This window comes from Tinamus guttatus, unplaced genomic scaffold, assembly GCF_059628265.1.
Source record: "Tinamus guttatus ecotype Peru unplaced genomic scaffold, ASM5962826v1 Tinamus_guttatus_pri_ptg000777l, whole genome shotgun sequence".
Taxonomy (NCBI): Eukaryota; Metazoa; Chordata; class Aves; order Tinamiformes; family Tinamidae; genus Tinamus; species Tinamus guttatus.
The window spans coordinates 237199-260847 of NW_028289311.1; the positions used below are offsets into that span (position 1 = coordinate 237199).

Genomic DNA, 23649 nt, shown 5'->3' on the forward strand with positions numbered 1-23649 from the left:
GTAAAATTAGTACATTAAGAATTTCTTCCTCCCCACAAGACATTACACAAATAAATGAATCCTTATGAGATGTTTCCATATCTCAGAGAGGTCAGTCATGGGGTATTAAGCTGCCAAAACCTAATAAAAGAACAGAGCCTTATGATCCTCCCCTGACTCTTTTTTTAAACATCGAAAATATTTTGTATTAAATCTGCTCATTCAAATATTGGATTAAATTCCCAGTCAATTATTTTCTGCTCCAAACCTATTTCTCTAACTGAAATCTACAGCAGATTTTAAGAGTGCACACACATATAAATGTTCTGAGATACAACACGGAGGAAAACAGCCTCCTTGTTATGCTGTTTCCTCTTTCAGTGGCCTTGGCAGCATCCAACACAATGATCTCCTGAACACATGCTACTCGTCATCGAGTATAAGAGTCACACCTGGATCCTACATTGTGTTATACCCTTCAGACACATAAAGAGTCAGCTCAAGGTTCAGGGGGAAGCACTACTACATAGGCAAATAATCTTCCAAGTCCTATTTCCTTCGTGCAGTTATTTGTTGGCAAGAACATGCTGAGATTCCCCACTTGCTGACGGCTACCTGACTTCTAGGGAGCCAAGAAACAGTTTCAAATATGAAGGCTGCTAATACCAACAAATTATAACCAAGGAGGAAGAGACCAGAAAGTTTGAGTTTAAACCTCCTTCCTTTAAGGTAACTGCTAGTAAGATGGTCTGATTTTGCTATCCTGTGTCTTTAATCAATATCTGAGTAAGATAATGAATCCTGAGAACTTTCTCTAGGAACTTATTTTCTGAGCTACTCCATGGTCAGCCACATTGGTCTGAGATCAGCTCTGTTTGGCCTCAATATTTGCAAATATTGCTCTGCCTGTGCTAGAATTAGTACGAGTAACATACATACAATGATGATACATGATTATTAAGCAGGAGTTTGAATTCTGTGACCCTCAGTCATGGCAGTAGTGTCACACTCCTGACACAGACCCATTCGTTTCAATGGGACCAACACAGAGATGGCAAGTGCACAATAATGAACTCCTGAGAATGGTTTTATGTTAGGAGATGAATGTTTTAAACAAACAGCTGCAGCAAGAAGGAAAACAGCATTAATTTCCCATTTGTTTACCACTGAGGATTTTTTTTTTAATTAAAATGTCCTTAAGTAAAGCTTTTAATCCTATAGATGCTACTGTTAGTTTTTTTTTGTTCTGTTGTCCCAAAGCAGCTATGGCTCTTTTCTTTTTTCCTCTCTCAGATAAAAACAATTGCCACATATTGGTCGACTGTGGTGTGAAAACCTTATTTACTAACACGATTTTCTAACCAGTCCCTCCCTCCTTTTTTATTTTTTATTTTTTAATAATTTCTTCTGTTACCTTACTTCTTGCCTTCATAGCAAACTCTGGTTATAGGTACATATACGTATATATGTACACGACATTTACTTTATTATTTTCTTTTAATTCAGTCCTCTTTGTGTTAAATAAACTCCTTTCTTGACTCTTGTTTTCTTAAATCTCAGTGGTGTATCATACAAATATTTCCATTTTTATTCCCTCAAATCCAGTGGTGCATAGTCTGTAAAAATGTTCCACAAGCTGCTAAAATTAGCTTGAGCAATTGTATTCATTGGAATGTGGACTATCAAATACAGGGATTCTTAAAACTTCCTTATTCCAATTTTCCTTTGCACTCATTGTTTGTTATGGCAACGTTTGTGAAGGTCATCCTAACCTTACGGAAGAACCAGACAATCCTAATTATATATTTTTTATTTCTTTGCTAAATTGAATAGCTCCCCATAGTGTTATAGCAACCTTTCTGACAAAATTGTGCCCTCGATCTTCAAGAATGGAAAGAGCATATTTTCAAATCCAATTTGCATTTTATGCTTTTAAAATAAGCTGAACTGATATCTCTAGAGGCTGGAGTCCATTGTTTACATATATAATAAAGACCTCAGAGAAAGAACAGCACAAGCTCACCATGGCAATTTGCCTTGGAGCTGTCTCTGAAAGATCCCCTCGAGGGGTGACAGAGCACTTCGGTTTCTGTGGCTCCTTCAATCATGTGGCTTTTTCATGAGTTTCTAATGAAGCAGTACAATTGTAATGTTGTTTTCTCACAAGTAACAGCAGCCTCGTGTGCCTGGTAGGCACACTGATTTCTGCAAATGTAACTTTGTCTTCAAAACTCTTCAGTGTATGAAGGCCTAGCACGAAATAAAATTCTCTCACTGCAGATCATCACAGGAGCTCAGACTTCATGTGCTTACTGTGTACATTGACTTGCTGTAGCTCTGTAGCTTTCAGTTCCTCCTGAACAAATTCCTTCCTACTAGTTCCCAGTCACCTTCAGTTTTATCTGGACTTTTTAGTGAGCCTTCATGTTTTCAATGCTATACCAAAAACTGCAGCTGCAGTTTCCATCTGTCTTTCACTGGACTCCTCACTGCCTTATTATTCCTCACTACTTATGGTTTTGATGATTGCTTTGAGACCTCAGACTCTTCCATATCATTAATATCTAACTAAGCTTGCTGCATACCAGCTACTGTTACGCTGCTCAACAACTACAAAAGGTAAAGTGATTCAAGTGAACTTGTCAAAATATCTCATTCTCCCATTAAAATTTTCTTGAATGTTACTGAATCTTTTCCTGATTCTCTTTGCCTCCTAATTTTAGATGTCTTGAGCATCACTTGCTTTTACTTCAATATTTTCGTCTTTCTCTGTCAAATCCCTCTGCCATGAGATCCTTGCGCCTGAATCACAGGAAATACTTACAGTGCAAACAAATATATATATTCTGGGTTTCCGATTCAGCTAAAAACACAGAACTCGGTGCTGGTTCATTAAAAGCTTTGCTAAAGATTAAGTCAGCTTTATAATTTTCAGTTCTGTATTAAAAACAGTAAGACATATGTAACACAACACACAGTGAAAGCTTTCTTTAAATAGAGTTTTACTTCAATGTTCATAAATACTATGAATATCAAAGCCATAGCAAAACCCAAAAGATGTGTATGGAAACCTAAAGATTGAACCAGGTGAATCTAACACAGCAAACATTAGGGTCTCTTTGCTTAACAGATAATAAATATCACAGAGTCCACCAAACTAAACCAGTCAAGTGTGCTAATATCCAATTTCTATGATATTTATACAATACCCGTGCTGTATTTCTATCAGGAAGATATTTCTCCTCATTTAATTTATGATTATACACTTACAGGAGCTGTTCTCTGTCTTTTCCTGGAACATGTACAGGTGCCATATTATCAGCCCAGTTGAGTGTATTTTAAAGTTAAAATACCTCAGTTATTCATCATCCAGGTATATCAATTATCACAGTGAAGCAGTTTAGTTACTTTCATTTAACACATCTTTTTGGCACGTTAGCTGAAAGGGATGCTAAACTACTGAACTTTATGTTTGTTTTGAAGATGCCTTTTAATCCACTTTAGAGTCTCACTCAGATTTTGAAGAACAAATAAGCAAAAGAACTGGATTCTACCATGATTCATTACAATGGAAATCAGTCTCAGACCAAACATTTACTGAATCCCTAATCCTCATTAAATGTTTTCACTAAACTTGTATGAAAGCCAACTTCACAGAGAAATATATAGTATTTTTATTAACATCATTGTCATCTTTTGCTACAGCAAGTGCTTGCTTGGGAAAAAGGTGCCTAGTAAAGAAGAGAAATAAAGCTTTTCAGCGTGTGTGCATGAGGACAGTGTTGCTAACATGTATAGTTCAGCATGGGGTAAACCACAGAAATAGGCAAACACATAGGAGCTTTGTTTGCTATGAACAAGCCAACTAGGGCAGTCAGCACCTATGTGGAGCACCACAACTGTGTGGGGAAGTGGGTAGCAGCAGAAGGTGATATTGCAAAGACATTCGGCATAGTACATGGAAAGTGAGATGGACAATCCAGTGTCAGCTCATTTTCTTTACTGAAAGCCTGGCTCATCTAACAGCATGTCCACTTTGCTTTGAATTCTCAGCACATGCAGAAGTTTCTTTCTTAGCATGTTGGGGAAAGTGAATATGCTTTCAGCACACACTAGTTCATAGCAGCCCATTACTGTTTATATCAAATGCTTTTGATCACCAGCTAGAACAATTCCACAAAAGAAGGTCTGTATGATTTTTCACTCACTGTTGTTGTCTCCTCTTTGTCCTAACTTCTCAGAAATGCTAAAAAGATGGATGAAAGTTGGTCAAAAAGCCACATACAGTGAATGACATTAAATATCATAATCTTACATTCTTCAGGTACTTATCCTTGCTGCAGTAATTGTGATAGTCCCCACACATCAGGAAAAAAGCTAGAAAGAACATCACCTCTTAAACAGTGTGCTTACTAAAATGCAAAATCAAATTGCACATACTCAGGTGCCTGAGTTCAGTCCTGTAGTTCTAGTAAACTATTGGAAGACTGTCTTATAAATGGGCTGCCTTTCCTTCCTAGGGGAAGTTAACCTAGTTTATCACTACTTTGCAGCCTATAGCACCAGAGTAAGTAAATATTTTGTCCTCGGGGCTGCAGAAAGAGGGTGTACAGCACAACAGAGAAAGATTGTAAAAGGTGAAAATCTCTCAAGTTACTGTTTGTTTTATGAATAAATTCAGCTACTGATATAACTATACTTTTTAGGCAAGTTCATACTACCCTATGGAAATTAAGCAGTCTCCATTTGGGAGACCTGGTCTGACTTTTCCAGTTCCAAATACATCCCATTATCAGAGAAGCTCTAAAGCACAATAACACATTTTTCTTCTCTTACTGCTAGGGATAGGTGAAGTTTTCTAGAATAGAGTGAACCACTGCAGAAAACAACATTTAACAACATTTATAATAAAAAGCATATATACCAATGATAAATACATACTCAAGCTACTGTGTATTAGCAATGCATGCCCCCATTCTAAGGACCAAGTTCATACACCAATATACATAAATATATGCACATATTTATTCTGAGAAGTTAAAAAGCCATATACTCACATGACTTCCTGTTTGCTCGTGATCGCTTCCTCTCTCTAGGCACTGCTCGCTGGCTTGGCACTTGGGTGGCAGACTTTACAATGCGATCCATGATCTCATCCGCTGCGTCATCCGTTGCATTTGGTGAATCATCGTTTCCAGCATTCCATGAATCAATACGACCTGGAAAAGGCAAACAAACGAATTTGAGGGAAAACAGAAAGCTCTTGCGTCACTTTGGTTTTGCAATTGGCTTTTTGTAGAATTAATAATAGGCAATTCAGTCATTTCTGAAATGACTGAAATTGGTCAAAGTGGAAGACTGCCTAATGCAAAACATTTTAAAATAATACCTCTGTATCAGCAGAGACTGGAGAGTTCATATACAATTATAGCTTTCTACTCTCCTCAGCCTCAGGGTCCTAGCAGTGACCATACAATTGGCAACACTCTGCTAGAATCTGCCTAGGAGCCAGGAATAGATGGAGTAATGCATGACCATTTTACCTTGTGCACTTATTACACAGGGACTAGAAGACATGTCAGAGAAATTGATGCAAAATGGCCCTTCATATCAAAAACAGAGCAATGATCTACCTCCAAGCCTCTCTATCACAGGCTTGCAAAGAGGACAAGACAAGAGGAAAGAAATGGTTTGACATGTCTTGTTGCCCCTTTCACAATGAAGAATTTACTGTCTCATCACAAAGTTGTATCTGTCCTGGCACAACTGCATGTACTTTGTTACACGCTGAAAAGCAAGAGTTGTTGGCAAGCTGAAAAGCTATATAAGTAGTTTTGGTTAAAACCACAAACAAACAAGTGAGCCGTATCTCCAAGCCCAAGGCTCTGCCACTCCTTATTCGAGAGAGCTCTCTGCCAGATGCATCTTTCTATTCCTCCACTGAGGACTACTGGTCAGCACGTTCTTCGTTTCTGAACTAGTTGAAGGCACTGTAGAGAAAGCACTGACAGTAAGCTTTGCAAAAGAGTGGGTATAGTAAAATTGCAAACAGCTAAAAGAATCCCTGCCGAGACCACTCTGCATCACTTCCCTGATGTCAGTAAACAATAACTTTGATTAGCAGCCCATTCCCTTGCTTTTTTCCTGGCTCTCATCACAAGCGGTTCTGCTATGATAATGCTCCAAACAAGCTTCTGTCTGGCGCACTTGCTTTCTGCCTCTGCTGTTCTTCAGGGAACCACAGAGTGACACTATCAGAACACTTCACCATTACATCAGCTTCTCAGTCTGTTGCAGAGCAGCTTGAACTATTTCATCTGTGCACTTCAGCTACTTGGCTTGCTTCCTAAGCTCCTTGGCTTGCTACTTGGCTGTGAAACCTCTAAACTGGGCAGGGTCAGGGTTTAAAACTTTCTAAATGGCACACAGAAATATCCCTATGACTAGTAGATGCTCTGGAGGCTTTATCAGTGGTGTTCAAAGGAATAAGGAAAACGTAAGATATCCAGATGTGAAAGAAATGAAATGCCAGAACAGAAATGGTGCATGACCTTTACTCAAAAAAACATCTTCCAGGTATCATTTGTGAAACCACATATGTGGTATGAGGGGAAGGCAAAAGAAGGAAAATAGGCAGGTTAGCCGAGTGTCTGTACAACGATTTAGCAAAAAAGAAGTGGTTTACTGGCTGCTCTTACAAAGAGGTATATCAATGAATCATGTCCTGAACAAGAAATGGAGATACCTCACTGCCAAGGATGTTTGTACCAGCGAACATTTTGTCAGAATATCAGGCGTTGGAAACAGCAGCTCAAGTTAGGTTTACAATTAATCTGTGTCAGTTTACAGAAATGACCAAGGCTGACACTTAGAAACAGCAGCGGCTGCAGGTCTCAGAGGAAGAGGTGTCAGGACAGCAGAAATGCATGCTCCTTGGCTGCACTGATCCAGCAGCACAGCAGTTTAGCAGGGGAGTGGTTCAAAGATTCACCATCATTTTCCTGTCCCTTCCATTCCCTAACCATTCCTGAAAGGCTGCAAGGCCCCTTTACTTCATTTCCAGTAGCTACTTTCTACTTGCTCCTGCTGAAAATAAGAAGAAAACCACACTGTGTAGACTCTGTTTTGATTTTATATCAAAAAGGAAGAACAAAAATTGGGGATTTAGAGGACAGCCAAGTTCACAGGCAGGCAGTGTGGATTTCTGCAAGCTTTTATTCTTTATGCCCCCTCACTCTGACTTGGCTGCAGTCAACATGTCCAACTTCAGACAAAGGCTTCGATGCCTCAAATCACCAATTCCAGGATGGAAATATCACTGTTTTTTTCGCCTTCTCTTTGACTCCCTGCATTTCTCGTGGTATGCAAGGCTTTGGGCTGCCCCGTGGCTACTGGGTCCTAACAGAGGTGCCCACGGTAGAAACCCAGTGCTCACCTCGGCTGGCTCTGCTCCGCGTGTGAACGCCCAGCACAGCCATGCTCTCCCTGCCGATGGAGGAGGTCTTCAGCACTGCCTTCATGTGCTCGTGCTCAGCCGCGTCCTCGGCGTACTGCAGGCCCTGGGGCTGGCTCTGCGACAGCGGTGAGTTGCTGGAGAACTTGCCACTCTGTAGGAGGAAAATCGAGTTGCCGTGACTTGGCTCAGGTGGGTTTTAGCTCTACAGAGCACAAAAGGCAATGAGAACAGGCCAGCATTCAGACCAGGAACTGCATGGAAAAACGCAAGGTCCTTGTCCTCAAAGACTGATGTAGAGCACATATGCTTTCCAAAGAGCAAAAAAAAACCCACTGTCTCCTCTCTGGCACTATGCACCCTTGAGCAGAAATAAAGCAGAAACAAGGTGGTATCGAGGAGCAAACTTAATGAGAGGAAAAAACAGATACTTTAGCTGGGGCTTTATGAGAATTTTGACCTTGTATCCAATATCATAAAGAGCATAAGGTATAAAGCAAGGACTTGCTTGGAAACCTTCAACCCAGGCTGAGCCTAGTCTGGGCTCAGATACTACACTGAAACAGCATACTCAGATACCACACTGAAATGGAGACTTCGCACAAATAAGATTTTCTTTTTTCCTGTATCATCACCTTGCACTAACTAGGCAAAGCTGTCAAAGTGGTCTATGAAACTACCTTTTCCTCCCTTACCTTTCTGCACTGCTACACACAATACTTTGAAATTGCTCTAAAATATAAACTACAGTACTTTTTAAATATACTACTAAATATACACTCAAAATTCTCAATACTAAAATATCCAGCTGAATTATTCTATGGTCAAAACACAAAAAACTGCAGTCAGCAGTTAGGAGAACAAAACAAAACCTTAAACGGCTTTTGGTATCTGCTCTTTGCTTGCCCGACCTCCCTGTGATTTATTTGTCACCAAGGCAACTGCACAACAGTGGTTAAATTAGTTGCAAACACATAGCACATCAATACAACTGGAGGCACCAGTTACTGAAGAAATCCAGCTAGAAAGGTAGCCAAGTAGATCAAAGCACAAACTGACACTTTCTAAGGAGAGTTTTTGCAGCAAAATAAAAGTTTATATGACATTTTGTATTTTTAAAGTGGGCAGGGTAGGCTGTTTTCTTTTTTCCTTCAGCAGTCTATACCTAGAAAAGACTATCTTCACTCCATTCTTCTTATCTATAGAAAAACTAAAACAAATTTAAAATAGTATTTACCAGAAAGGCAGGTTCTCAACAGCAAACAGACATCAGTACTTTTATTCCTTTGATTTTTTCAGTCATATCAATCCAGCATTAGGACCTGATATACATTTTTTTTTCTTTTTCAATTTGTTATTTCCTAGAGATCCAGCACAGACAAATGAAGGTGTGCTGCCTCCTATCCTTCTGTTACATGATAAACAGCATTATTTATTAACTTGTCAGCTAATCAAGCCGGTCAGTTAAAGCATGCAAACCTCAATGCCTTTCTTTCAGATGATGGGTAAATTGGAAGAAAAGAATCAGTCCTACTTTCAGGGCTTAGATTCAGTCCACAGAACTGTTAAGACTGCAAACTGAAAATATTTAATCTGGAAATCAATGACAGGATGATGCTATCTTAACATAATGACTTTTCAAAATAATAGCAAGTTAACTGAGTAGGAAAACAATACTTCCTACAAGGCACTGGGCCTAATATACTAGGATGAGATTTATTTTTGAAAGAGAAGTTTTTTTAAAAAATATATAATTTACACAAATCTACACTTATAAATTTTTAATATTACATATTAGCTTGCAACATTTTGATGTGGAAAGTGTGGAAGTACTAGAGTATCACACATGAAATTAAAAGACAGAAAATTATTAAACTTCTATTGAAGTGCATGCAGTTTTTGCCTACAATGGGTTGTAGCTAACCAACATCCATCTTAGAGAATAAAGGAGGATGCTTTCCCATACTAGATTTCAAGATTTCACACAGATTAGTTAAATGTTGTCATAAGAAAATTAACTTCGGTTATTTTATTTCTGCAGCTCACGCTGTATAGCACAAATCATCACTAGGGGAGAAGGTCTATAGGCAGAAATTTTATTCCACTTCTTTAATTCTCAAATGTTTGTGGAAATTAATATCCAAATATGAGTCTCCTGAGCAAATGACTAACACTATAAAACACTGAGTATTATGCCACATCTTTATTATGGTCTGATAATTGAATAAATGCCAATGCCGACCAAAAATTACAATGCTCAAGAGGTGCTTCCAAACCAACTGATTGCTCTATTGTATATATAGATGGTGTATTATAGTCTTTATAGTTCAATCTTCAGGAGCACTTTAGGATAAATACATGAACTGCTACTTCTCATCTCTTTGGAGACCAGTGAGTCTTTCTCAAAAATCACAGAGCAAGGATGGACTCATTATAATTCACTTTTTGTCCCTACAGCCTGATGTTTTTGAACACCTTTTAAAATAATAATATTTGGACTTAAACAGCTTCACATTGACTGTGAAGTTATCATGGAAATACTTAACACAGAATAACTGATAATACCCATAACATTCAGATCAATCATGTTTCGGGTAGTAGAGATATTTTGCAGTTCAGCAAACAGACACTGAGGAAAAGAGGAAACTTAAAATGATTAAGGCTCAAATCAGCATATCCTTATTTGAGAGAGCCTTTTAGCAAATGGTTAAAGCTAACTGTAAAAATGTATTCTTAAAACAGAGCCAAAAAGCAACTAGAAAAATGCCATGGTTCATAGCCCAGTAGAGCAGATGGAGCTGAGCAATCTATACCAACTGGGTTAGAAATTAAATGTCACAGCACACAGGAGATATGAGAATAACATGCTCTTTCAAAGAACCATACCTCAACATCCTCCTCTTCATCGGTCTGCCAAAAGAGACAGGGCAGGGCGGAGAAGGACAAACAGCAAGATTTAGGAAGGACAGTATGTTCAAACCATGACAGAGTAAAAGGTAACCGTGGTATTGCTTACACATTTATAGGAGAACATATAAATACAAAGTATCTTAAGACAATCAATTTGCTAATTCATTTCAGTCAATGAATAGTAATCCCATTGCACACAGTACAGGCTGTCACTGTCGTTAGGATAAGATTTTATTATTTTCTGATTTTTTTCTGAGAGAAATTATGAACTCAAACTATCAAAATATTTAGAGTTGTGGGAACTGGGAAATTCTTCATTGCACTGTAAGATACTCCACACGAAAAGTTTGCAAAGTGAAATAGTTTCTCAAATATCAGGGCTAGTTGTTTCCGTAATTTTCTTTATTTTTTTTTGAAGTGTAAACCAAATCCAAAAATTCTGCTGCATCTTTATTTGTGGGTTTTGTTTTTAAAAGAAGAGTTCCATTAAATCTACTCTCCTCCCTTGTGTTACTAATAAATATTCTCAATTATGATGCTTTTTCCTAGGATTGGTGCATTCTGTTCCAGAAACATTCCTCATTAAAAATGAAAGCCTCATTTACCTTGGCCCTCATCTTAGTTTCGGCACAATCTCCGTAAGAAGATCAGCTGGGAGAGTGCTGAGCTGCATATTAACATTACTTTTTAAGGGTATGTTTTATTCTTAGAGTGAGACGCTTACTTTTCCTTTGGACACAGTGGCACTGACAGGAACAGGGGCAGACATTTTGCAGAGAGACTTGGGCCGGAATGCTCCCTTTGCATTTTGAAAAGATCCATTTGCTTTTTCCCTCCCCCAAGGCTGGGGAGGGGAGAATCACACCCCTAAGCAATTCTTTTGAAAAAGGCCACAGTTCACTATTCGGCAGAAACAAGAAAGGGGAATAGAAAGCAAGAACATACTTGTACTTGAATGTATATGTAAAGATCTCTAATAAATAAAAGGCAGGAGGGGAACAGATCAAGCTAAAGAATATGCAAAAGGCATTCAGGGTAGAGGGAAAAAGCAAAGTATGCAAAACACAAAGACTGTGCTCCAGACAAAAGTGCTATATGATTACATTATAACCAAATTAGATTTTAACAGGTAAAGGCACAGCTGCTAGCCTTTTTCCACATTTAATCCAGGTAGAAGCAACCGGTTGTGGGCTTTTGTTAAAGCCAATGTACTACTCTGTGCTTGACCTTTCTTAATGCTAGTGTCCAGGGCATTTGCCTTTCTACACTCAAAGATACTCCAGCACACAGGAGTAGTTCACAGTCCTGCTCACATTTCCATGTCCGGACAATCATGTATACCCATCAAGAAGGACAGAAGCTACATTAGCAAAACTTCATGAATCAAACTTCCTTCTTTCAGAAAGGCAATCTACTCTTGTCCAAGTCTGTATATTCTACCTTTTCATTGCTCCTCATTCCATCATTATAAATACCCTGAGAAATGTTAGTAAGCTAGGAAAATGCTAACAGTTGAAATATTACCAAACAGCACTGGAAGAATATTCCTGCACTGAACACCTTTTGCAGGCACAAGCCGTTACTTTTAAGAAAAAAAACAGTGCCTGGGTTCTTCTATCAATATTGGATGTCACGGGACAATTCCTGGAGATCCTCCAGAAAACTTTCTCCTCCCCCACCTTTCCTTTTTTTCCTTTAGGCCAGCAGTGGATTTTGCCATTTAAAAATATTACTTCTATGACATAGCAATTTTGGAATTGAAACTCACAAGCACTGTAGAAAGCACAGCATCATAAATCTAGGAAACAAATGCTTATATTACCTAGTATTATTAAAAATTGTTAAAAAAAACATTCTCTATCTCTACAATTGCTTTTCTTCATTATTTTACTTGCTGGTATTTTTAGTGTGTCTAAAGTAAGTGACTGCTATCACTGGCTAAAGGCGGATATAAAGCTTCCCTCTGAAACTGGCAACTCACTGTTCCCTCCACCGGATCCCGTTTTCCCCGCAACTCCTTGTCTTATGGAGACAGCATTCTTCAAAAGTTAAACTGACAGTTCCCAGGCCATTGCAGCTATTAAAGAACATACAAGTATCTCAGCGATAAAAGAATATAGTAAGCTGAAAATACTCCTCACAGTGCCACATAAGCTGAAAGTGAGGAGAAGTTCTCCATGCAAAGGGCCAAGTCCCTTCTACCTCCCGAGGCTGCAGGGTATACTCAGGATTAAGAGATAGGTGCCTTCGTGTTAAGAACTGGTCTGATTAGGTCTTTTGTCTTATTGCTTCTTCTGAAAGCAGTGGACTGTAAGGTGCTAAAAACAGGATGATAAGGACACTCCATTACAAAGAGAGAGCGAGGTAAATATCAAGTAATGTATGTTCTAGTGACTCTGGATGGAGCCTCTGCACAATCCTTTTAGGTCCCTAAAAGCAGACATCAAGATTCCATATAATTACTTCTTACTAAAATTACTTTTTACAAGGAGCTTCTTTCCAATGTCAAGATCTGTAATTTCTTAAAGTTGTTATTTTCTAACTAGTTCAACACCTTGTCAATGCATTACAGATATGCCATCCCTTTCCAATGCATTAAAATATAAAACATCAAGAAAATCAGAAAGAGATACAAAACACAGCCGACATGATACTACAATAAAACTCCTCTTCTTCACCATTCTACACACATAGTTTCCATCCTGCTGACTTGGAATCTCATCTTGAGGTAGATCTGACTTTGAACTTCTCAAAGGAAGCTGTGACAGGAGTATTTTCTGTGAGGAGTGAGCTGTGAGGAGTATTTTCTGATGCAACTTTAATTCTGTTTTACCATGTACTGTAATTCAGTGAATTGAAAATGAAGCCACATTACTGAACTACAGCTAAACAGTTTTAAGAATTTCCAAAGCAGCAATATGGTCCCCTTAAAGAAACTACTGGGAGGAATGTTTAAGAATTTTTTTTATTACAATAGGCTTTTTTTTAAAAAAAAAATAATAGGGCCTTCATATAACTATGAGTTAGTGAGGGGCAATTGTTCTCTTTTTGGGGACTTGGAAGATAATTTTAGGTGGAATACTAGCTATCAGACGGCATTTAATTCTTGTCAAACCTCAACATTACCTTGTGTTGATGAATTACCTCCTTCCTGGGAGGACTAACTGCCTCTTCTTACCCTATCTTACTTACATTTTCAGAAAATGGCCATCATCTCTGGCTTCAGTGTTCACTGACTAGCCATAAATCCTGATCCTGCCTTTTTTTTTTTTTTTTTAAGGGTCATTGCTCTCTGTTTCCTGAACCCAGCGTCTGGAGATCAGACTTCCTTCTTCTTTCACATTTTGTGAAGACACAGGACTCGGAGAAACTTTCTGAGTCCTGCCATGGACAGCTCTCCTCGACAGATGATACAGTAACACACAAAGTGTTACCTAAACTAGCGTAAAGTATTAAAGCTATTTGAGGAAATTACATTTTTAATTTACCAGTACTTTTGGTTAATGCCATCTTTTAACTCCTCTTCAATACTGCAGAAAAACTGTAAAACAGTTGAAGAAAAAAAACGCAGTTCCTCAGAGGTAGTTTTGAAAATTTTTATGACTTATTATACCTGTCACATAAAATCAGAGGCCCTTCCTTAACATGAGGCTACACCAAAAGGAAAATCTTTTGAGATGATAACAATACAGGTTTAACATTCCCTCTAGATGAAGCAGATTTCCAAATTTAAAGAAGGTACTGTCAAGACAGATCTACAAATGATTGTGAGTCAATGATTTAAACACAATCTCAATTTGGGCCTGATATATATATATGTATATATATATATAGACCTAGACCTAAGTTGCCTGAGCTTTTGGCCATAAAATTGTAATCAACTTAGGACTTTTCATGCCAAAGGCAGGGGTAGCTTCATATGTGATGAACCACTCACATCTAACTGAGACTCCAGATTTGGATTTTGAGACAGCTGGAAACTTTTATTAAGTACTGGCACATCTTAAAACTTTATTTGGACTGAGTCAGACTACATCACAGCTTAATAAAATATGAAAAAAAACAGGCTATTTTGAAGTTTACTACGCAGAGAAAACTAATCTTATTTTACCAGTATAGCAAGGATACAGTCAGCAAGGTTTGCAAGGAAACATCTAATGTGCACGTAAAGTGAATGTTATATTTCAGAATCCCAAAGTAGTCTGTTCTTATAAAGCTGGCAACTTTGTGTTTCAAAGTTAAGAAGAATATCGGTCACTGTGTTGGCATGCAAGTGTGTTTGTATATGTAGATATATAAAAAATAATATGATTAAAGAAGATATGTTAGAATATTTGAGAACAGTGATTAAAATTACATTTTATATTCAATCGTAGTCACTTAAACATATGGTTCATCATATGAATCATGCCACCAATTAGTAGCTTAACTTGCTAGCTTTATTTTTAATATTCTTGATGATTAGGTACACACAAGCTCTACTGTAAAGCTTTTGTGCACTGCCTGTGCAACAGGACATGTTCTTTTTAGATGCTTAAGCCTGGCTTGTTCATATTCTGAGCACTGGTATGCAGTAAAAGTATCCATAATCAATGACTTTCAGCTTTTAAGCAGAAGAACTCCTTCAGAATAATCATAGAGAAAAATCACGTTTCATATCTGACATTCACTGAAAGAAAGTTTTGCAAGTTTTGCAAAGCCACACAGTGGTAGATAAATTTTGTCACTTACATCTGTGATCATTTTCCCTCTGGTCTTGTTTCTCTCCCTGTGGTTAGCTCGTTTCTGTTTTTGCTGCAAAACTCGTTCCCTGGTGGTGCGGTATTCCAGAGCAAATTCACTAATAATTTTGCAGAACTTATTGATGTTGACTTCACGTATTGCATAGGGAGGATGGCCCATAAATAACAAAAATGAGTGAAACCTGAAAAACAATGAGTTCATGAAAAAATCTTTCTTCTTAGTTTCTAGAAAAAAAAAAACATTTCTGTGAATCCATTTTATTTTATTAACTCCCATCATTTCTTTTGTGCTACAAAAATTTGGTGGATGCTTTCCGTAACATCGGTATGCTTTATAATTAAAAACATGAAAGTCTAGTCTATGATAACTTCATCCCAGCTCATTTTCCCAGGCTGATGTAAGAGATAAGATGTTTATGGAACTCCATCTACTTTATATTACTGATTTGGCATGCGAATTAGCAATTTCAGTTATACTAGAAAAAATCTATTAAGATTAAATGCTATTTATTTGTATTAAGCAACTTCAAGGAGGCTGTTAGGATGTTGAGGAAAGTCTAGACAAGAAGAATGCAGATTTACAGGCTAGTAAACAGAGGAAGGAAAAGTGCAAGGTTCTGCACCTGGGGAGGAATAACCCTAGACACCAGTACAGGCTGGGGACTGACCTTCTGGAGGGCAGCTCTGCGGAGAAAGACCTGGGTGTCATGGTGGAGGATAAGCTGACCATGAGGCAGCAGTAATGGTCACAAACTGAAGCACCAAAAGTTCCACAGGAACTTAAGGAAAGTTTTTTTAACAGTAAGGGTGAGAGCACTGGAACAGGCTGCCCAGAGAGGTTGTGGAGTCTCCTTCTCTGGAGATCTTTAAAACCCGCTTGGATGCAGTCCTGTGCCACGTGCTTTAGGTGACCCTGCGTGCACAGGGGGGTTGGACTAGATGATCTCTAGAGGTCCCTTCCAACCTTAAGCATTGTATGATTCTATGATTCTATGATTTCTGCTTCACAAAAAAAGATCATAAAATTATATTAACTTGCAAGTACTTTATTTTGGGATACTCTCAATTCACAGTTTTATTACTTCTGTTGCATTCAGAGATTCCGCACTATTTGCAGCTTTTACTGTTGCTTCTATATTGCATGATTTACAATAGCATACAATGTTTAAATGCATGTCAACCACTTTTAATTACATCTATATACTTGAGGATAAGTTTTTTTTTCAGTCTCAGCTAGATGTAACTACAAAGTTTTTTTTTTTTTGGAGAAATCTACAGTCGTAGTTGCAGTATGTATGTAAAAGAAAAAAAAAGGTTATTTTTCTTATTTGTACAATGCATATGATAAATAACAGGATTCTGGTAATTCATCAGAAACACTGAAACTTTCTGAAGTGAGGATCTTCCTAAACTAGGTGTCTTTGTCAAAGTACTCACTATCTATATTACGGTGGATGTGCTCACTGGAATATAGATTAAACACTTAAGAAAACAATATTTATCATGGCATAATCTATAATTTTAACAAGTCATTTACAAGATATTGTTATGGTTACCACCAGTCTACTGCTGTACCTGTTAATTATTCTTCTATGAACAATCTTCAGGATTATAATTCTTTCTGCACAGTCCTTAAGGAACTCGGACATTTTTTGCTTTAGAGTTGGCCTCATTTCATGCTTTGCTATAGCCTTAAGGTGATCCCATGATGCTTTGCATCGTCTTTCCATCTGACACAAGTTTTCCTGGAGCTGCTCAAAATCAATCTGTGAAGAAAAAAGGAAAAGGAAAGGGAAAATAAATCGTACACTTTAACCAAAAACACTGCAGGAGCATGCTTGGATGTAAGAACAGCTCAATTTATGCATAAGAAAGGACCAGTGTAGCGGCAGCAACTAATTAATACCCATTATTAATAAACTGCTAAATAATTATTAAGTACCTCTCTCCCTGTCTTTTTCTAGGCATGAAATGCTAGTAATAAAAAATGGGAACAAAGAATATATCCATATACACTTATTTCTACTTTTGGTCTTATAGGTCTACCATCTAAAGAATGGATATTAAAATGTTGTAGCTTGTTTTTTCCCTTGCTAGATAACTTTATGACATCAACAAAAAATCTGTGCGACTCAATTACTTCTGCTGAGTTAACAAAAAGCTTTAGCTTTTTCTTAGTCCTTTCCTCTATTATTCATAGCTTTTTATAGCAAGCTTGCTGCTCACCTTAGGAAGCACTTTGATATACTCTTTACTCATACACTAACTTGGCAATAGGTGATCCACTACTAATCACAAAATTCACAGGCCAGAACTTGATACACAGTATGACTTTGCTAGCTTGCAACAAGATCCTAAAATGGCTTTGAAAGTCTGTCAACACAGTTTAAATAAATTATGGCATGCTACAGAACATTCTTCAGGAGAGAAGCCATTTCATTCCACAGAAGGGGAAAGAGAGGCTGTGCTTTACTCATCAACCCCAAAAGGTGTTCAAATTGCAGTGGTCTAGAGAAGTCATTTAGGATGTGTTGCTAGCAACTGGACTAAGTGCATTAACCATCTAGTCACAGCACACTATGTGAACACAGCAAACAGAAAACTGTCCAGTGTGTTTTTGAACTCCAACGACAGTAAAAAAATATTTATAATGCCACTTCACAATATAGATGAACTTAAGCTCTGATGAACCTAATGCTAAATGAAAATTAGTGTCAGATACAGGTTTTTCCTCACTCTGTTGTGAATTACTGTGCTTGAATGGGGCTTAATGTGGAGGCATAGTACCTTGTCAGTAGACAGATAATAGATGCCTTGTTAATAGTTAATCACAAGAATGCCTTAGTAGTGCACGGTTGATGGGCTGACCCGCAAGGACTAATGTCTTATCAGCAAAGAACAAAGCAGGAAAAGGAGGAGGACTACAATCGCATGTGGAATGTCTTGTCAGCAGATGAGGAACAAAGCAAGGAGAAGAAGATAATCACAACTGCACAGCTCGCAAGATGATGATTGGTTGTAATCTTTGCAACACTTGTGTTAAAAGGGTATAAAAGGAGTTGGTTTGAGAATAAAGTTGTCTCACTCTGCATCCCAGACTGAGTCCGTTCTTTCGCAAGGTGCAACAAATGGCGCCCAACGTGGGGCTCGAAGACTAGCTGTCTCTCCGGTTGCACCGCCCAGCTGAGCTCCCGGGATTCACGCTGAAAGGAAGCGTAAGGATCACGCTGAAAGGAAGCGTCCTTTGTGTGCACACCAACACCTCTTGAAAGGAAAGAGGTAAGCAGCTGAGGACTATGGGGTTACACTTAACGAAGGAACAAAAAGATGTTTTAAAAGTCTTCTCTAAGATCTTTAAACAACAGGGCAAGAAATTAGATGAAGAAGACCTACAAAAGGTTCTTGCATGTGCTTCTAAAAACGATCCCTCCGTGAACAGTAAGAACGTATTTGATAAGGAGAAGTGGGACCAAATTGGGGTCCAATTATGGGACTGTGCCACTTGTGGTGATAAGGCTGCTGCTGGCCTGTTGCCACAAAGGCGAGTTGTATTCGAAACGCTGAAATCTCACAGGGGGTCGCAGTTGAACACAAATGACGGAGTCAGGACTCCTGCCATCCCCTCCGTGCCTCCATTACCTCAATCATGTCCTGATGAGAATCAGGAAACAAAATGCGCTGCAAAAGCCTTCACGGTACAGCCACCTGATGACCAGGACGATTATCCTTTTGACCCGGGTCCTATTAACCCTGAGAAGGAGCCAGACCTATACTCCCTGGGTCTGCATGATAAATGGGCCTCAGTAGAACGAGGAGCAAAACAGGCGGGGGATGTGGGCATGCTGAAAGCCTTCCCCGTTATCTATGCGCCAGACCAGAATCCGCGCTGGGAAGGATTGTCACACAATCTTATTAAGGATGTGCGGCACACGGTGATAGATCATGGCCTTGGCGCACCATATACCACCCACCTTATACAATCTCTTTGTGATTCTTTGGTTTTTACTCCTCACGATTTTAAAACTTTGTTCTGCCTGATTATGACTGATATGCAATATACGATGTGGGAGTCAAAAATGAGACAGCTTGCTCCAGCACAGGAGGAGGAAAACCAGCGCCAGTCAAAAAGAGATCCTTTACGGGCTGTTACTGTGGACATGCTAATGGGGGAGAGTGACCACAGTGCCACAACAGCACAAGCAGGAATTCCCCCTGAGGGCCTGCAGCAAGTTAAGGCACTTGCTCTCCGTGCCCTTAAGGCCGTTCCGGAGTGTGGTAAAAAAGGACGGCCTTTTGCTACCATAAGACAAGATGCGAATGAGCCTTACATAAAGTTTTTAGATCGGCTTAATGAGGCTTTGGAGAAACAAATTGATAATGAACAAGCACGAAGCTACATTTTTAAACAACTAGCAATTGAGAATGCTAACCCTGATTGCCAGAGAGTTTTGCGAACACTAAAGGATCCTACTATTGATGATATGCTGAAGGCATGCATTAACGTCGGCTCTAAACTGTATGAATGCTCTCTGATGGCCGAGGCGTTTGCAACAATGTCTATGAAAAATCCATGCTTTGCTTGTGGCCAATTTGGTCATATCCGTAAACACTGTCCAAAAACGCAAGCAAGCAGAGGAGCGCCTGGAATATGTCCACGCTGTCACAAAGGACGACACTATGTCAATCAGTGTCGATCAAAATTTGATAAGGAAGGTCGACCGCTAGCCCCTTTGGGAAACTTCAAGCGCAGCGCGGCAAGGGGTCGCACCACGACAGCAAATCACCCCTCAGAGCGGCCTCACCGGGAAGCAGCAGCGCCAGCACAGGTGGCAGCGCCGGTGTGGACCTGGCCGCCACAACAGAAGTGCTAATTACTGATACATCAGTTGTGCTAATTCCAACTGGTGTCCATGGCCCCCTGGGGCGAGGAATGGCAGCACTATTGATTGGGCGATCTTCAACAACGAGACAAGGGCTGTTTGTGTTACCTGCAGTTATCAATGCAGATTTCAAAGGAGAAATAAAGATAATGGTATGGACTCCGATACCACCCTGTACTGTGCCAGCGGGGAGCCGAATAGCACAACTCGTATACTTTTTACCACAGACACCAAATGCTGCAAAAACTAAATGCGGCATAGGCTCTTTTGGGTCCACGGGACAACCAGAGATTTTCTGGACTCAACAGATAACTATGAATTGTCCACAGATATGCTGTACGCTACAATCAGGAGTGATAAAGTTTAATGCACAAGCAATTTTAGATAGCGGAGTGGACGTTACAGTCATCGCTGCCTCGCAATGGCCAAACAGTTCACCCCTAGTGAATGCGCATGCATTGCTTTCGGGAATTGGTGGGCAGAGTACCCCAATGCAAAGCGAAAGCCTGATAAATATTATTGGTCCGGAAGGAAGAACCGCAACCATTAGACCATTTATATTGCCTGGATCCGTTACCCTGTGGGGGAGAGACTGTTTGAGTCAATGGGGCATGCAGTTAAGTATGGATTTTTCTTAGGGGCTACTATCCAGCAGCAGGTCCAACCCTTGATCTGGAAAACAGACAAGCCGGTATGGGTGGATCAGTGGCCCCTTCCATGAACTAAACTGCTGCAGTTACACAAGTTAGTAGAGGAACAATTGCAAGCTGGACATATAGTTCCTACTACAAGCCCCTGGAATACACCAGTTTTTGTAATGCAAAAGAAAAATAATTCCTGGAGATTGTTACATGACCTTAGAAAAATCAATGAGGTCATTGAAGATATGGGAGCCTTACAGCCTGGACTCCCTTCTCCAGCAATGTTACCTCAAACATGAACTTTGATCGTAATAGATTTGAAAGACTGTTTCTTTATCATTCCACTTGCACCACAGGATGCACCTCGGTTTGCATTTTCTGTACCTTCCATCAATGCTATGGAACCCCATAACAGATATCATTGGAAAGTTTTGCCACAAGGCATGAAAAATAGTCCTACATTATGTCAACAATTTGTGGCAGCAGTCTTAAGTCCAGTACGGAAGTATTTCGACAACGTCCTCATCTATCACTATATGGATGACATATTGATTGCTGCAGAACAAAAGGAAACGGCACAAGAGGCTCTGTGTCAGATTACGCGAGCAGCATCGGCTGCAGGATTAAAAATTGCAGAAGATAAAGTACAGGAAACTCCGCCTTGGCGATATTTAGGATGGAGAATTTCTGATCATCAAATTCGACCACAATCATTGACTCTAAAGACAGACATAAAGACTTTAAATGGTCTTCAAAAACTTTTGGGAACTATTAACTGGATCCGTCCCTCCCTAGGGATTTCCACGGAGGAATTACATCCTCTATTTAAGCTTTTAGAAGGAGACACGAGTTTGACATCCCCAAGGAAGCTTACCCCTCCCGCGCAAGCTGCACTTGACAAAGTTGTGAACAAATTAACCACTCAGACCGTTCACAGACGAAAGCAGAACTATCCTGTCAGTCTTCTTGTTTTTTATTCTAGCTTCCAACCTTATGGCCTATTAGCACAATGGATACCACAGGACGCATGTCCGTTAATAATCTTAGAATGGGTGTTTCTACCTCATAATTTTGGCAAAACTGTCACCACTGCTATTGATATGATCGCGATGGTTATTCAAAAAGGAAGAGAGCGTTTGATGTTTCTAGATGGCACAGAGCCTGATATTATTTATTTACCGCTCAGTACAAAACAATTAACCTTTCTGACTCACCAGTCTTTTGTTTTTCAGTGTGCCTTGGCAGATTATCCAGGACAAAAGTGGACATTATCCACTTTCCAGGACATAAAATCATACAGTCTTTTAACTCTCTTTCTCTATTACCTGTTTCCCATTTGAGCCTTACGCCAATACCTGATGCTCTTACAGTATTTACTGACGGCTCAGGTAGGACAGGGCGTGCAGTTGTATTGTGGAAAAATGATGAAGGGCATTGGGAGAGCGACGTACATGTTGTCACAGGCTCACCACAGATATGTAGGAGGTCTTGGATCACTGGGGGTGTAAAAAAACTAAGGAAGGCGAAAGTTAAGGAAGGGAAGCAAAATGACTTATTTTCATCCAGCTTCATCACCAAGGATATTGGGGATAAACCTATTTTGGTTTCTGCTTTTACTTTATGCTTATTTTTTAAAGGATGTGAGCTAAGAGCAAATAATTGCAGAAGCAAATGTGTTGGAGGAGGAGGATAGATTACAAAGTGGTAAACAACCAGAAGCTAAGAATTCTGAAGGTAATTAAAATAAAGCAACTGAGATGCTGGCTAAGATGTGTATGTTTTCACTAAACTTAGTTCCTTTAAGAGGTTAGCAAATGTTTCAACTATCTTTTACAAAGACGACAAGGTTGATCAGGAGACTGTACAACTCTAAGCTTTATTACTGTATCTGGTAACCTGTGTTAAAGGATAACTTAGAAAAAAAAACAAATTTGCTAATAAACAAAATTAGATTTTAAAAATCTTGACAGGAAGCCTTGTGGAGGATATTAATGGAGTGTGAGGCTAAGAGAGCAAAGCAAAGAAGGAACAAATACTGATTCTCATCTGGTCACAGGGTTAACAGTAAGTGTGTCATGATTTGTACTATGTTATTTAAAAAACTCTGGAAATAAGGAAGACTAATACTCAGATTGTTTCTGGCTGGAAATGATTATTAAGCTTTTAAGAGATAAGCAGTTGATCTATTTGCATAGGAAATACTTCAGCAGATCATGGTCATTACTTCAGATTGCAGAGAAATGTACTTTGCGGGCAGAAGTTTGGACTCCTCCAAATATCTACATTGCCGTCACTGGCTCATAAGAATGCCTAGATATCTTTCTAAACAGTTCAACAGAGACTGGTGAGAAAAAGATAACAACAGACAAGAAAAAAAAAAAAAACAAAAAAAAACAGAAACCCAAATGAATCTCTGGATATCTTATAAAAGATCTTGCAAACAGAATGGAAAAACACAGTAAGAACATTTATAAGGACAGTTTGGAATACTCAGCTTGCTATAGCTTAACCCATATCAATTGGGAAGGAGGAGGAAAAGTGCAGAAAAGCTTTTTAAAAGAAGACTTAGAAGGTAATTTTATTGATATTTATTGATATTATTGATATTGATTTTATTGACATTTAAATTTATTGATATTTAAGAAATGGTGCAAATGACCCAAATTTCACAAAATAGAGAGATAAAAGAAGTCGAGACAGTTCAGTATATTCAGCCAGTAAATTCTGTGAAGAAAGAGGAAGTCAGCAAATTCAACATCAGGCAAGTTAAACTATAAGATTCATTGCCACAAGAACTGTGTTATGAGCCAAGGTAAGATTCAACAGATGTTTAAGAAAATATTATTTAGACAGGATTTTAATACGATTTTCTTCCACTCATTCCTCATTTTTGATGGATATTATGAGCTTTGAAAAAGCTCATATTGGATATTGATGGATATTATGAGTTCATGAAAAAGAAAAAAAAAAGTAAAAAAAAAAAGATTTTCTAGGAAACATCCGCCTCCTTCAAGCTTCTTGTGTTTTCTTTTCCTGCAGCTGGC

General features: G+C 38.9%; 1 protein-coding gene across 8 annotated transcripts in view; it reads right to left on the reverse strand.

The window, feature by feature from the left end:
• The window catches only part of FHOD3 (formin homology 2 domain containing 3), a 387720-nt gene that overhangs the window by 9285 nt on the left and 354786 nt on the right, over positions 1-23649 (reverse strand). For 6 of the 8 annotated variants that reach the window (XM_088537458.1, XM_088537456.1, XM_088537459.1 and 3 more), the window contains 5 exons: positions 16660-16850; positions 15074-15266; positions 10319-10342; positions 7415-7586; positions 5037-5198 (listed from right to left, as the gene is read on the reverse strand). In XM_088537458.1, coding sequence (XP_088393584.1) covers positions 5037-5198; positions 7415-7586; positions 10319-10342; positions 15074-15266; positions 16660-16850 — 742 coding nt within the window. The remainder of the gene's footprint in view (positions 1-5036; positions 5199-7414; positions 7587-10318; positions 10343-15073; positions 15267-16659; positions 16851-23649) is intronic. The other 2 variants (XM_088537457.1, XM_088537455.1) reach the window with 1 other exon arrangement.